We start from the raw sequence: 13,996 nt of genomic DNA, 5'->3' as shown, positions 1-13,996 counted from the left end.
TTTAACACAGTTGTGGGGTTTGTTGGCAGAGGCCTTACAGAGTTTATATTTGACTGTGCAGTGATGTAAGAGTCATATAATTACCTAAATTAATTCAGTGTCACTTGATAAGTGCCAGAGAGAAAAGGGGACACTCCTTACTGCTACGTGTTAATTCTTGGGAGTAGCTGCTCCTTCGTACCACTTAACTTGTGGGTGAGGAAGAGCAGAGGTCAGGGTAATGCCAAACTAAGGTGGTGGGGGCAGGGAGAAGGGATCAAGCATGCCTCTAAAAAATTCATAAGGAAGCTGTAAACTGTACGAAGAACAAGCTTGTTAACTCTATAAAGGATGGGGAAGGTCCTTCAGTGTGGGACTAACTAAAATTTGCATCAGACTAATTTAGCGGAACTGGTTCTTGTCAGCTAAAAACCTGTAAAGTAATTTGGTGGTTCTTCTAAGAAGATGAGCAGTCACATTCTGTACATCTGTTTAATGTGACAGGGTAAATTCTGTATAGTAACGTTGGGAACTGGGTACCTTAGATTCTTTCGTTACAAAAACAGAGGACACCAGATACCCTTATGAATCTTATTTTCATTTAGTGGAAGATACATATGTATCAGGTATGTCTTGTATTGTGGTACAAGGTTCTCATTGGCATGTTCTTTGAAGTACAAAATCCGCATCTTTTGTAGGGGTAGTGCTCTTCAGAAGAGGCTACGAGACAGGGAGAAAGAGATGGAAGCAGATGAACGGGATAGGAAAAGGGAAAAGGAAGAATTAGAAGAAATCAGGCAGCGCCTTCTGGCAGAAGGACACCCAGATCCAGACGCAGAACTCCAGAGGGTAAGTAGCTGTTGGTCTGCCAGTAAAAAAAAGAGCCCTTGGTATTCTGGTGGTATTGAGCAAAATTGTGTAAGAGATCTGATAATATTTGCTCTGTTCACTTTTTCCTTTCACTTTCCAACAAAAAGTCCAGATAAACAGTAAGAACACTGGAAACAAAAAATAGTTTTCCATCTCTGTGTTTGGATGGAGTTCAAAAACAAATTTGGATTAATCAGTATTTCTGATTATAATGGCAGTAGTTGCATGTATTTTTCTTCACTAACAGAGACTTCTTCAGGAAACAGAGGATCTTTTCACACAGTGCTGTTTTTGAGAAAGCTTCTTTTTTCTTGCCTGTTTCATTGTAGATGGAGCAGGAGGCTGAGCGACGTAGGCAGCCACAAATAAAACAAGAGCCGGAGTCTGAGGAGGAAGAGGAAGAAAAGGCAGAAAAAGAGGAAAAAAGAGAAGAGCCGGAGGAAGAGGAGGAGGAGCCTGAACAAAAGCCCTGCCTTAAACCAACTTTACGACCCATCAGTTCTGCCCCATCTGTTTCTTCTGCTAGTGGAAATGCAACTCCTAACACGCCTGGTGATGAATCTCCCTGTGGCATTATCATCCCTCATGAAAATTCACCTGATCAACAGCAGCCAGAGGAGCATCGGCCCAAAATAGGACTTAGCCTGAAATTGGGCAAGTTTACATTTTATTTTAATGTTCCATATGGGATCACAATGAAAAAAATGCCAAGCTGAGTGGCCACACAGTTTTCCAAATATACTGTATGTTTTGGCATACTTATATCAAGTTGTTGTTATCCAGATGCTGTGCTTGATTTCTCCTGTCCAGAAGATACCTTTTATAGAGATCTCTCTTCTTCCAAAATGTGGAGGGGAAAAATGGAGGGAAGTTTTGGCATCCTCAAGGCTTAATTTTTTTAGGAATGCTCTGAGCTAGGATTAGTTATTTCCACATGCTTTTCACCTTAATAGATCTCTAAATATCTCTCTTAAAACTCATTGCTACTTTTAAGTAAGTATATGTTAGATTTAAGCCCTAGATACTTCCTGTGTTTATTCACAAAGACCCTTTTAAAAAAAGAAAACTGAAAATTAGATTATTTTTTCTTCCTCTTAGAGTAGCACAACGAATTGATGACAATTGCGAATGGAACGTGAGTGTAGAGTTCTGTACTGCTTTAGCAATTTCCTGGTGTTTTAAAAAAATTTTGTTCTGAGCAGCAGAACTAAGGATATTTGTATTCCAGAAGCTTTGTGCATTTATTATTTATTATTTAGATTAAATTATACAGGGCTGCGGTTTTTGAGCTCACACTGTGTTAGATCTTGAATGAAGAGAGACTGTATGATATTAGGGTAACAGATTAACGCTTTTCCTACAGCTATATTCGTTGCAACCTTTCACTTCTGTGCTCTGCGTTCTCCTAAGGTTTGAACTCATGCTATAGTTTTCCCTCAGTGAGGGTGCTAATTGGTTTCAGGGCAGAGAAAGAAGACCCTGTTTTTCAAAAATCTTGAACAAACTCCATTTGAGATCTTTACTTCTTGCCATTTTTATAAGAGTTTGAGCAATTAAAATGCTGATGCTAGGCATTCAGAGACACTTACATAACATACAAACTGATATTCCTCAAGAAATGTGTGAAGAGCAAACTAGCTTCAGTTCCAGTTTATATATGTGTTATTCTGTCTTTTGGGTTGTAGGTGCCTGCAATAGTCCTAATCAGCCCAATGCTGTAAAAAGGAAGAAGCTTGCTGTGGATAGTGTTTTTAATAAATTTGATGACGAAGACAGTGATGATGTGCCCCGGAAAAGGAAACTTGTCCCCCTAGATTATGGAGAAGAAGATAAAAGCAATATCAAAGGCAGTGTCAATACAGAAGAAAAACGCAAACATATTAAGAGTCTCATTGAGAAGATTCCAACAGCTAAACCAGAGCTCTTTGCTTATCCTCTTGACTGGTCAATTGTGGATTCAGTAAGTTGATTTCTTTTAACCATCACAAAAAAAATCATAATTTTTCAAACCTTGGAATTGAATAGAAAAACATTGTTCCTGGAATCCCAGTGGACTGGAGCATCATCATCAAATGAAATCAAATTTGAGTATTGTATTTCTTTTCCGTATGTAATACTTATTCTGAAGTATGCCTGCTTATTTTTGTTTGGTCTCTCCTGAATTGTTGCTGCAAATTGTCTAGCAGTCTTATGGAAGGGGGGAAAAAGGTCCTGTAAAAACATGTTTGAAAGGCTGTCAGAAATACTTGCAGATGCCAAATCGCTAAGGGTTATCTCATTGATAGCAAAATGTATCTTACGGTAAGTAGTTGTTTGGATCTTCTAGCTGCCTATCTGGCAGTATTGTTTCAAGACAGTAAAGTTTATGGAAATGATGTTTTTTTTTCCAGACACTAATGGAACGTCGAATTAGACCGTGGATCAACAAAAAAATAATAGAATATATTGGTGAAGAAGAAGCCACACTAGTTGACTTTGTTTGTTCTAAGGTTAGTATTTTCCGCTTCCTTTGTGAAGTTTGGGGTTTGCTACCTATTTAAGCTACAGCAATGACTGCAGTATCTGTATTTGAAGGCAGTCTGTTCTTAGCTTCTCTGTAAGCTATGATACTGATCAGCAGAGGCAGTTGGTGTACCTGAATCAATACGTACTCTAATGTTTTACAAGTTACCTCCTTTAATGCTTATGCACAATATGTACATGCCAGGTGCTCTCTGTTACCTGTTAGATAAACATATGGAACTGGATAAAAAAATGAGTAGTTGACAAGAGAAGCTGTTTTAACTGATAGTTTTATCGTTAGATTTCAGAGTTAATATATCATTGGCCATTAACATTTTTAACTTAAAAAACAGGATTTGTGTGAATTCAGGGGAAAAAAAGCCAGTAGCTTGATTTTACGTACATTTTTGGATTAACTAGGTTAACTTCCTAAAAAGCTTTTTAGATGCTGCTGTCGCTTTAGTAGCGAGCAAATACTAAGGCATTAGAAGTCATTCTGCTATACCTTTTAGCCGTTGCATGACTTGTTTAAACTAAATTCTGTATAGCTTCTTCCATCAAATTACAAACTAAATTCTAATAACTTGCCTTTTGAAATCTGTCATGACAACTCTCTGGCTTTTCATCAACAGGGAATTTCAAAAACTCTTCTCAGCTTTCATGGTACTCATGTTCATAATGGCTTATCTCTGTTTATCTTTTAGGGCTACTGTATGAGAGGCAAAGCAAGTGATAGTTTTGTGGCACAGGTAGTTAGTAGAAAGTGAAAAGCAGAAGTTGAATATTTGCCAAGCTTAAATTATGTATATATACATTAAAAAATAAATGCCATTTTCTGGTATTGAAAGACAACTTATTTAGTTCTGAAAAAAAAATTTGAAATACTTAACTGAATTTTCCATCTGCCTGTTATGAAGAGTGATACAGGGAGAATTTTGCCTTTGTCTTCCATTAGAAATTCATTGTTGAAGGAAGGGGAGCTTATTCCTTAAATTAGGAGAGCTTAATTGGAGATACAAGAATAGCCAGCAAATACAGGACCTGTTGAATCTCTGGAACTTCCTGGAACTTACTCCTCAGTAACTAGCCATAAACTAGCACTCACTATGATGGAATCTGATGTAGTCTAGTACTGATTTTTGCCCTGGCTAATACTGGGAAATAATGAACTGCAAATACTTTTTGCACGTGCAAAGCATTCAAAATCCTTGAGAAGTAAGTGGTTTTTGTCCAAAGATGTTTATATGGTTTACTCTGAGTTTTCAGTCTAAAAACACTTGTTTCTTTCAGGTAATGGCTCACAGCTCACCACAGAGCATACTGGATGATGTTGCTATGGTAAGCAGAAATTGTGTAACTGATACACCTTCTACATGATACCGAAGCTAATAGGCAATTCTGCAAAATAGTAGGAGTCCATAACAGAAATATTTGGCGTTCATAGAACATGTGTAGAAAACATGCATTAGATATGAAAGCTGTTCCGATTCAACAGATCATGCCACCACAGGCATGATTTTGCAATTACAGCATCTAGTTAGAAATTCCTGATCTCTGTTCAGAGTTTCTAAGTGTTCAGAAATGTGGAACAAAGATTCTGTCCCTAACAGTAGAGGTAAGAATCAACAATAACAGAACTGTATCAGAAATACTTCTATAGGTGTCATCAGAAATGCTTCTATAGGTATGTCAGTGATAAAAGGAAGACTAGGAAAAATGTGGGCCCTCTTCGGAAGGAAACGGGAGACCTGGTTACCCAAGACATGGAGAAGGCTGAGGTACTCAACGACTTTTTTGCCTCAGTCTTCACCAGCAAGTGCTCAGACTGCACGGCCCAAGTCACAGAAGGCAGAGGCATGGACTGGAAGGATGAAGAACCGCCCACTGTAGGAGAAAATCGGGTTCAAGACCATCTAAGGAACCTGAAGGTGCACAAGTCCATGGGACCTGATGAGGTGCATCCGCAGGTCCTGAGGGAACTTGTGGATGAAGTTGCTAAGCCGCTCTCCATCATTTTTGAGAAGTCGTGGCAGTCTGGTGAAGTTCCCACTGACTGGAAAAGGGGAAACGTAACCCCCATCTTCAAGAAGGGAAAAAAGGAAGACCCTGGGAACTACAGGCCAGTCAGTCTCACCTCTGTGCCTGGCAAGATCATGGAGCAGATCCTCCTGGAAACTATACTGAGGCACACGGAAATCCAGGAGGTGATTGGTGACAGCCAGCATGGCTTCACTAACGGCAAATCATGCCTGACAATTTTGGTGGCCGCCTATGACAGGGTTACAGCATTGGTGGGTAGGGGAAGAGCAACTGATGTCATTTACCTGGACTTGTGCAAAGCATTTGATTCTGTTCTGCATGACATCCTTGTCTCTAAATTGGAGAGACATGGACTTGACGGATGGACCACTCGGTGGATAAGGAATTGGCTGGATGGTCGCACTCAGATAGTTGAGGTCAATGGCTCAATGTCCCAAGTGGACAGCAGTGACGAGTAGCGTTCCTCAGGGGTCGGTCGGTGGGACCGGTCCTGTTTAACATCTTTGTCGGCGACATGGACAGTGGGATTGAGTGCACCCTCAGCAAGTTTACCGACGACACCGAGCTGTGAGGTGTGGTCAACATGCTGGAGGAAAGGGATGCCATCCAGAGGGACCTTGACAGGCTTGAGAGCTGGGCCTGTGCAAACTGCATGAAATTCAACAAGGCCAAGTGCAAGGTCCTGCATGTGGGTCAGGGCAATCCCAAGCACAAATACAGGCTGGGTGGGGAATGGATTGAGAGCAGCCCTGAGGAGAAGGGCTTGGGGGTGATGGTTGATGAGAAGCTCAACATGAGCCGTCAATGTACGCTTGCAGCCCAGAAGGCCAACCGCATCCTGGGCTCATCGAAAGAAGTGTGGCCAGCAGGTCAAGGGAGGTGATTCTGCCCCTTTACTCTGCTCTCGTGAGACCCCACCTGGAGTACTGCGTTCAGCTCTGGGGCCCCCAACACAAGAAGGACATGGAGCTTTTGGAGCGACTCCAGAGGAGGGCCACGAAGATGATGAGAGGGCTGGAGCACCTCTCCTGTGAAGACAGGCTGAGAGAGTTGGGGTTGTTCAGCCTGGAGAAGAGAAGGCTCCGGGAAGACCTTATAGCAGCCTTCCGGTACCTGAAGGGGGCCTACAGGAAAGCGGGAGAGGGGCTTTTTACGAGGGCATGTAGCGATAGGACGAGGGGTAACGGTTTTAAACTGAGAGAGGGTAGATTTAGATCAGATAGTAGGAAGAAGTTCTTTACTGTGAGGGTGGTGAGACACTGGAACAGGCTGCCCAGAGGAGTTGTGGATGCCTCCTCCCTGGCAGTGTTTAAGGCCAGGTTGGATGGGGCTTTGAGCAACCTGGTCTAGTGGAAAGGTGTCCCTGCCTGTGGCAGGGGGATTGGAACTAATGATCTTTAAGGTCCCTTCCAACCCAAACCATTTTGTGATTCTTTGAAATAACTTTTATTCCTCCTTATTCTTGTAACTAGATTTTCATAAGTAGTGGTTTAGTGGGTATATTCCTAATTAATGAGCAAAAGGTGATTTTTCTCTAGAAGAGTAAAAGCTCTTTTTTGCCTGGTGTTGGAAGAAACTTTATGAAATAATGCTAGTGTTTCACCATGTTTTCATACACTGAAAGGTGAATAAAACAAGTTGTTCACTCTCTCCCAACAGGGAACCTTGGAGGCAAAGTTGGTAGGAGCCAGATTCATAGCGGAAGTTAGTACGTTGTTCTTGGTGTGACTAGTAGGTGACCTGGCGAACTTCCTAAGAGACGTTGTGCATGCTAAAAGTTTGCATGGATTCAAGAAAAGCCTGGCTAATAAGTTCAAGGAAGAGAAATCCATCAAGGGATTACTTAATAAATATCCAAGGAAGTTCCAGGCTGAAAATGAGCAGAGACTAGGAGAGAATTAAGGGAAAATACCACATGTGTATGTCCTTTTCTTACATTCTTCACAAGCCTGCCATTTCTCTGCCTCTTCCCAAACCACTTTTGGAGACTAGGATACTGATACTTTTATCTCTTAGTGCTCAACAGCTGCATTATACAAGTATATAATTAGAGCCTAGTAAAGTCAGATCATAAATGCAGGACAGACAAATTCACTGGGGTTTTATCCAGTGCCTCCCTCAAAGGCTTAACTTGGATTACACTAGTGGTGATGTAGTTCTGATGTGTCTAGAATTAGTCTTTATAACTGGAATGCCTAACCTAAAAAAATAATCTATAAAAATGTGTATTTCCTACAGGTACTAGATGAAGAAGCTGAAGTTTTCATAGTCAAAATGTGGAGGTTGTTGATATACGAGACAGAAGCAAAGAAGATTGGTCTAGTGAAATAAAGCACTCACCTTGCTTCTAGGGTTCCATTTCAATTTGGGGCTTTATTTTTTTTTTCCCATCATTCAAAGACTTTGAATTTTCTCTGTTCTCAGAGACTTGAGACTTGTATTTTTTTATGTAGAAAATGTGAATTTTTTTTGTCCTCTGCCCTGAGGCCCCATTTACCCTTCTCAGTTAGTTATCTGAATCCTGCGTTGGTTCTCTTAATAATTCACAAGGTACAATTACCGGTATGTTTTATAAGCTGCAGCTACTGTACATGCTCTCTGGTAATTTTGTTGTTACTCTGATGCTTGTAAATATTAAGAAAAAAAAAGCACCCCTGTTTTGCAAATCATTTGCTCTTAATGTGGAACTATTATCAGTTACAGATGAAGACAAATTATTTTACTGAAAATTTATCAATGCTTTTTTTTTTTTTTTTTTTTTTTTGCATACTCTCCCTCTTTTTATTTGAGGAATGATCAGAATACAGTTTAAAAATAAGTGGCTTGAGCTGCTTTCACAGAACAGCTTTGTGTGTTCATTTGGTTCCCTCATCTGACTCTGGAAAAGTTCCCTCAGATTTCTCATTCTGCTGTGAACCAGCAGTAGAACTATGTTGCCCATTTAGAATTACTAATGAAGCTGGGAACTTAACCTCTTGCAGATGCTCTGCTTCTATCCTAGAAAGTGCAAATTGCAGGGAGTTTTTTGTTCTTTGCTCAGTTAAAACAAGAGCAGGACCTCAATTCAATAACTACTATTTAATGATTTTTTTTTTTTTAAACCTTGGATATCTTCTGCTCAATTTCATTTTAGCCCTTCCCTGTTATCCCTTCTGTCTCCAAAATAATCAGATGGATTTTTTTAAAAATAAATTATTTTTAAAACAATTTTTTTTAATATTTAGAAAAAAACCTACCTATTTGGATGTAACTGACCATAGCAGTTGTCAAAAACTAAACCGTAAGTTTTCAAACAAAGCTGAAGTCTTGTTTTTATCCATACTGTTAAACTAGCCCCAACTTTTGTTTTCTACTCTAAGCAGTCTGTTGTCCACAAGAAGAGGGTGATATTTTCCTGCCTTGTTCGTATGTTTTTTTTATAAATAGGCTGATGTGGTATAAATGGTGAGATGTACTGTAAACTGCATTTTTTATCTCATACCTGGGTAAGAAGACAAATTGATAGTGTGCTATGAGCCATTTTGATTGCAGGAGGACTGTGTTCCAGGGAGCAAACTGTCTCAAAAACATTTTTAATTTTTAGACACAATTCTTAATAGCAAACAAATTACGTAAAGGTGTTCCAGTATCTCTATATTGTATTTAACTGAAGGATACAGGTTGACCTGTTCAGAAAACGTAACTGTGACCTTGAGTTACTAGTTCTTTGTATCTGGAGAGGGCACTTGAAAACACTGTTCTTAACAAACGGAATCGTGTAAAGGTTCCACCATGTAAATATTTCAAATATTAAAAATGTATATATTTGATTTAAGGGCTGACATTCTTTTGGAGTCTTGTGCAGCATGCAATTATATTTAATGCTGTTTTCTGAATCAACAAGTGTTCACAAATTCAGGGTGGGTTTTTTCGAAACTACCTCCTGCTTTGTCGGGTGTCTAGAAGCCTGCAAATGCAGATGTGATCCAAATATGTTCTTTCTCATCCCTGTAATACTACACACCACAAAGTGTACTTTTTTAACTTGAAGTGTAATGCTCAGATGTTACTTTTATGTTGTGCTTGAGTTTGCCTGAGAATATTTTGTTCTATATACTTAAATGCTGCAACCTTCCTCTTTTTTTCTGCAACTTGATGTTACCCTAAGAAATTACTTCCCCGTTCTCCCCATGCGGTTTTGCATCAGCATTTACCAGAAATTCTCCAAATTCTAAATAAATTTAAAACTTGCTCTGTCTGTAGTAAATACAGAGAAGAGGGAGAGTGAACTTCATGAGTGCTTTTTGTCCTGCTAATACGGCATTATCACTGTCATTATTAGTAGTTAAACAAGCGAAATGTGACAGATATGTTGTAATGCCACTGTGTGACAGATTGCTTAACATCCTTGTTGAGATCCTTCAGTGAAAGCTCAAGTTGTGAAACTTCAGCTTATTTTCTTCTGCCCTAAACTAAAGCTGTATATTCGGCTATTATATTATTTATACATTGGACATAGGCTTGTACTTCTCCTAAGTTGACTAAAGGCATCTGGGTGAGGAAGAGGTCTAAAACTTAAGCTGGAGTGTTAAATATCCAGGTAAATAAATATTCAGAAGCAGTTAAGACATTAAAAAAATGAATTTTGTGGAAGTTGAGGTTTTCTTCAGTAGTAGAAGGAGGAAGGAATGTTCGCTATAGCATCGCTGGCTTATGCAAGTACTTCAACAAATTTTCCTCTTTCAGAATGCAAAATGTTGCTGTATAAAGTCTCTTCTAGTGTTTACCTCTTACTCAAATTAGTGTTATTACTTCTTAGCGATAACAATATATTTTGTGTCTGTGATGCCAAGGGGTAGAACACAAATTACGTACTGCTGAGAGGTTCTTAATATAGAAAGTAACTTTACTTTGTTGACTGTTTTTCTTTCAACACACAGTAACAGAATTATTTCAAGATAAACTTGGAAAATTTGACGTAGAAAAAGCCTTTTTTGCCAACAGTACAAGATTTTACTGTCCGAGTATGCGATTTAATACACACTATGTGTTATGTTAGTGGATGCACAGATTAAGAGTATACTGAGAATGAGATCCGTTAGCAAAGCCTGTATGTTGCCACTGGGTGTTCCTTGCAGCATGCCATAGTATGATCCATTCTGTGATGGAAATGTACTTCAAAAGTTACACTTAGTGCGTAGAGGGGGAAAAAATATCAATATTTATACAACAGAAATGGATATACTAGTCATTGATCTGGACTTAACTGTGAGACAAGGCTTCACACCTTAACCGAACACATGCCCTTAGTCTCCTGATAATCATTCTGTGTGACTGCCATTCAGTGTTATTTGGAATATGTGAGTACAAAATATAAAGTATCATTGTTCTCATTAGTATGCACTGAAAAGAAACAGGAAACCATGAGCAAGTAAGTTCCATTACCAAGAGTGATATATTTTTATATTACCATTAATTTGATGAGACATTTTTTGTTCTTAGAATATTTAACCTGCTCACATACAGATTTGGTCTTTCTCATTTTGGCCATTTCCTTCCTCCCTTCTCTTTTAAACAGGAGCCTGCACTAAAAATAACCATCTAGCTAGATGATGTGGCTCTAAATGTGGACAGGGGGAAGGCCCCAAACAGTAAGTTTAGTTTCTTACTGAATTCCTATTTCTTACTGCTAATGCTTTCCTATTACTGAGAGGGAAGCATTAGATCTTTCATGCTTTTACTAGATGGAGTTGCTAGATAGCTGCTTGCAGGAGTATTATTTTAGAAAGGGGATATACTTAAAACTGGAAGCTCTTGGCTTTCATATTACAAGAGCATCACACCTTTTTGTATTCTATACATTTTCTTATGTAGGAACATAGGATATCGTACATGCTGACTTAGAAATTCGTACACAGCCACTCAGTGTGAGCAGTGTAAGGTGGTGGTAATAGGCATTTTGTCGTAGATCAAACATATCAATCATATAAACAGAAAATAGTCTGGTAAAGCTGTATGTCCATCTTGGTTCTTTTTCTTAAAATGACAAATAGTTTTATTTGGTTAATGGTTAGGCGTTGCTCTCGGTCTAAAAACAGCTTCTTTTAAATGCACTTCATATGCATATGACATACTGAAACTCGGTGTTGAAATGCTCATGTAAAAGCTAACTCCTATGTGCAGTACTTTTGTGCCACTTCATTTCCCCATAGATCTTCCTGCAGCGTAGTCAAATAGTGAAGTACATCATCTGTTTTCAACATGCAGAATTACATAGTCTTTCAATAGATTTTACTTTATTTAGAATGATTACATGTATCATAGCATTTCTTATATGTTAGTATAACCCAATTAGGTTTTGCATTTTTAAAAAGGAATTGTGGATTACTCTTCAGCTATCATGGATAGCAAGGTAAGTTTCAAGTTTGAAATTGCCTTCCACAAATGAGTCACACAGCTCTACTAGAGGCTTCTTGAAAAGATGCCACGTTGACTGTAGATTGTTTTAATACTTTTTAATTTGAAATGCAAAGATCCCTTCAAGTTATTTTCATAATGCTTTTTTGTGGGACATTGTAAAAGGGCTGTTAGCTTATATAGCACTTGAGCTTGAAACAACCAGGAGGTGTATTTTCTCATAACAACCCCTCTCTTTACATGGTAATGTCTCTTACCGTGTTAAACAGGAGAAGCTACATTTCACTTGCAAGACTACTCTTAGAGTGCTCTAATATCCAACCAGCCTGCTCCTATCTGTGACTTTTTTTTTTCAGTTACCATCCACTTGTCTTGATTTCGTACTTCTGCTTAACGGCAAGCGTTCAGCTCATTGCAGCAACGCTCCTTGTGCCTTCGGCGTGTCAGCGAGTGCCTGTGCTGGTCGGACGCACCTCCCTGCACCGAGGGGCTCCGCCGCCGCCGCCGCTGTGGAGGTTTGGTCTGGGGGCCGTTTGCTCTGCGAACGCTGCCCCCCTTCTGCTCAGGGAGGGGCCTGGCCGCTCCCCCGGTGCCCCTCGCCCGTCCGGCCTGGGCTGGCGGTGCCTCTCCTCGGAAGTGAGGTCGTGGCGGAGGGCGGGGCCCGGGCCGGAAGCGAGCGGGGCCGGGCTGCGGGGCGGCGAGGAGCCGGTGGCGGAGCCCCGTGCAGGTCGGTCTGTCAGCGGCCGGGGGGGGGGGGAGGGGGCGGGGCGGGGCAGCTACCGGTACGCCGCCGCCCTCGGGGCGAGCGCAGGTTGGGGGTGCCCGTCGTCCGGTGGGCCGGGACGGGCAGCGTGTGGGGCGTGGGGCAGCGGCGGAGCGGGCGTGCTGCGCCAGCCGGAGCCGGGCCGGGAGCGCCCAGCAGGCCGGGCGGCGGCGGGGCCGGGAGGAGCCGGCCGGGTGCGGTGTTTGTGCGAGCCCTGCGCCACACTCCCGCGGGCCGGGGCGGGGTCCCTGGCCGCTCCCCCGTCCGGGCGGAGCGAAGCGGGGCTGGGGTGGGCGGGGTGCACGCGAGTGGGGCTGCGGCCGGTCAGGCTGCAACGGGCCCGGGGAAACGAGCGGCGTCGGGTGGGGGCTCGCCCCTCACTCGCCCAACCTCAGGGAGCCTCCCCGCTCTCGCGGCCTTCCTGGGGGCCGGCGCCGGAGCCACTCGCCCCGCCGGGGACCGCGGGCCGGCTGGCCGGCGGCAGAGGGGGTCCGGGTAGCCTGGCTGTGGCGGGGCTCGGCCCGGGGCAGGCTGAGGGCGAGCTCCGCGGGGCGTGCGGAGCTCCCCCAGGAAAGCAGTGGCTGCTGCTGGGTGCTTATTTGAGAGATGAAGCGCGGGTTAACCGGGCCGCACCGCCTTTGCTGTGGCTGACCGGTACTTGCTTCTCTCTCTCTTCTAAGTTGAGAGAACGTTATAAGGCTGACTTGTATGTTTCATCTACTTACTAGGCTAAATGTAAATGCGTGAAAACTACAGTTGTAACTCCTGTTGTTCTTACTAAGGAAGCAGGAAGAACTTTTTTAGACAGGCTTTTTTAATATTAACAGCTTCATTAGAAAAAATGTTTTGGAGAGTCCATTTTCAGGTAAAACAAATAATTTAATTTACATCTGTTTAGGCACAGTTCATTTCTACATTTCATTCATTCATACTTAAATGTCAAACTTGGGAGTGTTCATTTATTTAAAAATGGAAAATAAAGTTGTTTGGGAAGATGTCCTGAACCCATTTTCAGACCTCTTGAGTTTTCAAAAGGGATTGTTTTAACAAGCCATAAGTTTTGAGGCCTGTTAGACAGTGTCATTCAAGCTTTGGTGCAATTCTTCTGTCAGTTACTCCTCCCTGTCTTCAGTTTCTCTCTGTTCCTCAGTAGCTGTTTTTTTGTTTGATGACTTTGTGGTGGTTTTCTTTACCAGTCTTTAAATAGGATTTTGTGGGTTGGTATTTTGAGTGGTATGGGCTTTTTTTCCACCTTAATTTAATTAGAATTTTGACATGCTGCTATGTGAAAAGTCTCATTCTGATACTCCACACTTGGATAAAAATACTCACCTTTTTCCTCTGTGGTGGCCGCCACTGAGAATTTTTACCAGTAGCAGCCTTAAAACAACATTGTTCATATTCTGTAGCCCAACCAAAGAATTAGAGCAAAAACTTTAAAAGTAA

The 13,996-nt window shown here is 41.5% G+C and overlaps 2 protein-coding genes across 15 annotated transcripts in view; both read left to right on the top strand.

Moving 5' to 3' along the window:
• Window positions 1-10,041, top strand: part of RBM25 (RNA binding motif protein 25) — a 38,617-nt gene extending 28,576 nt beyond the window's left edge. For 2 of the 3 annotated variants that reach the window (XM_068399323.1, XM_068399324.1), the window contains 6 exons: window positions 678-828; window positions 1,179-1,503; window positions 2,535-2,809; window positions 3,240-3,338; window positions 4,642-4,689; window positions 7,630-10,041. In XM_068399323.1, coding sequence (XP_068255424.1) covers window positions 678-828; window positions 1,179-1,503; window positions 2,535-2,809; window positions 3,240-3,338; window positions 4,642-4,689; window positions 7,630-7,722 — 991 coding nt within the window. In that variant the 3' untranslated portion in view covers window positions 7,723-10,041. The remainder of the gene's footprint in view (window positions 1-677; window positions 829-1,178; window positions 1,504-2,534; window positions 2,810-3,239; window positions 3,339-4,641; window positions 4,690-7,629) is intronic. The other variant, XM_068399325.1, reaches the window with a different exon arrangement.
• A 916-nt stretch (window positions 10,042-10,957) lies between these two features.
• Window positions 10,958-13,996, top strand: part of PSEN1 (presenilin 1) — a 28,793-nt gene continuing 25,754 nt past the window's right edge. For 5 of the 12 annotated variants that reach the window (XM_068399202.1, XM_068399194.1, XM_068399199.1 and 2 more), the window contains exon 1: window positions 12,462-12,514. Coding sequence is in view for 3 of the 12 variants with exons in the window: in XM_068399191.1 (XP_068255292.1) it covers window positions 10,995-11,021 (27 nt within the window). In the remaining 9 variants the exon portion in view is untranslated. Of the gene's footprint in view, window positions 11,022-12,454; window positions 12,515-12,582; window positions 12,599-12,716; window positions 12,745-13,996 lie in introns of those variants that run through there. The other 7 variants (XM_068399191.1, XM_068399203.1, XM_068399189.1 and 4 more) reach the window with 5 other exon arrangements.

The sequence above is a fragment of the Nyctibius grandis genome, chromosome 4 (genome assembly GCF_013368605.1).
Source record: "Nyctibius grandis isolate bNycGra1 chromosome 4, bNycGra1.pri, whole genome shotgun sequence".
Taxonomy (NCBI): Eukaryota; Metazoa; Chordata; class Aves; order Nyctibiiformes; family Nyctibiidae; genus Nyctibius; species Nyctibius grandis.
The sequence above is the reverse complement of the archived record's forward strand: the minus strand, read 5'-3'. Positions and strand labels throughout refer to the sequence as shown.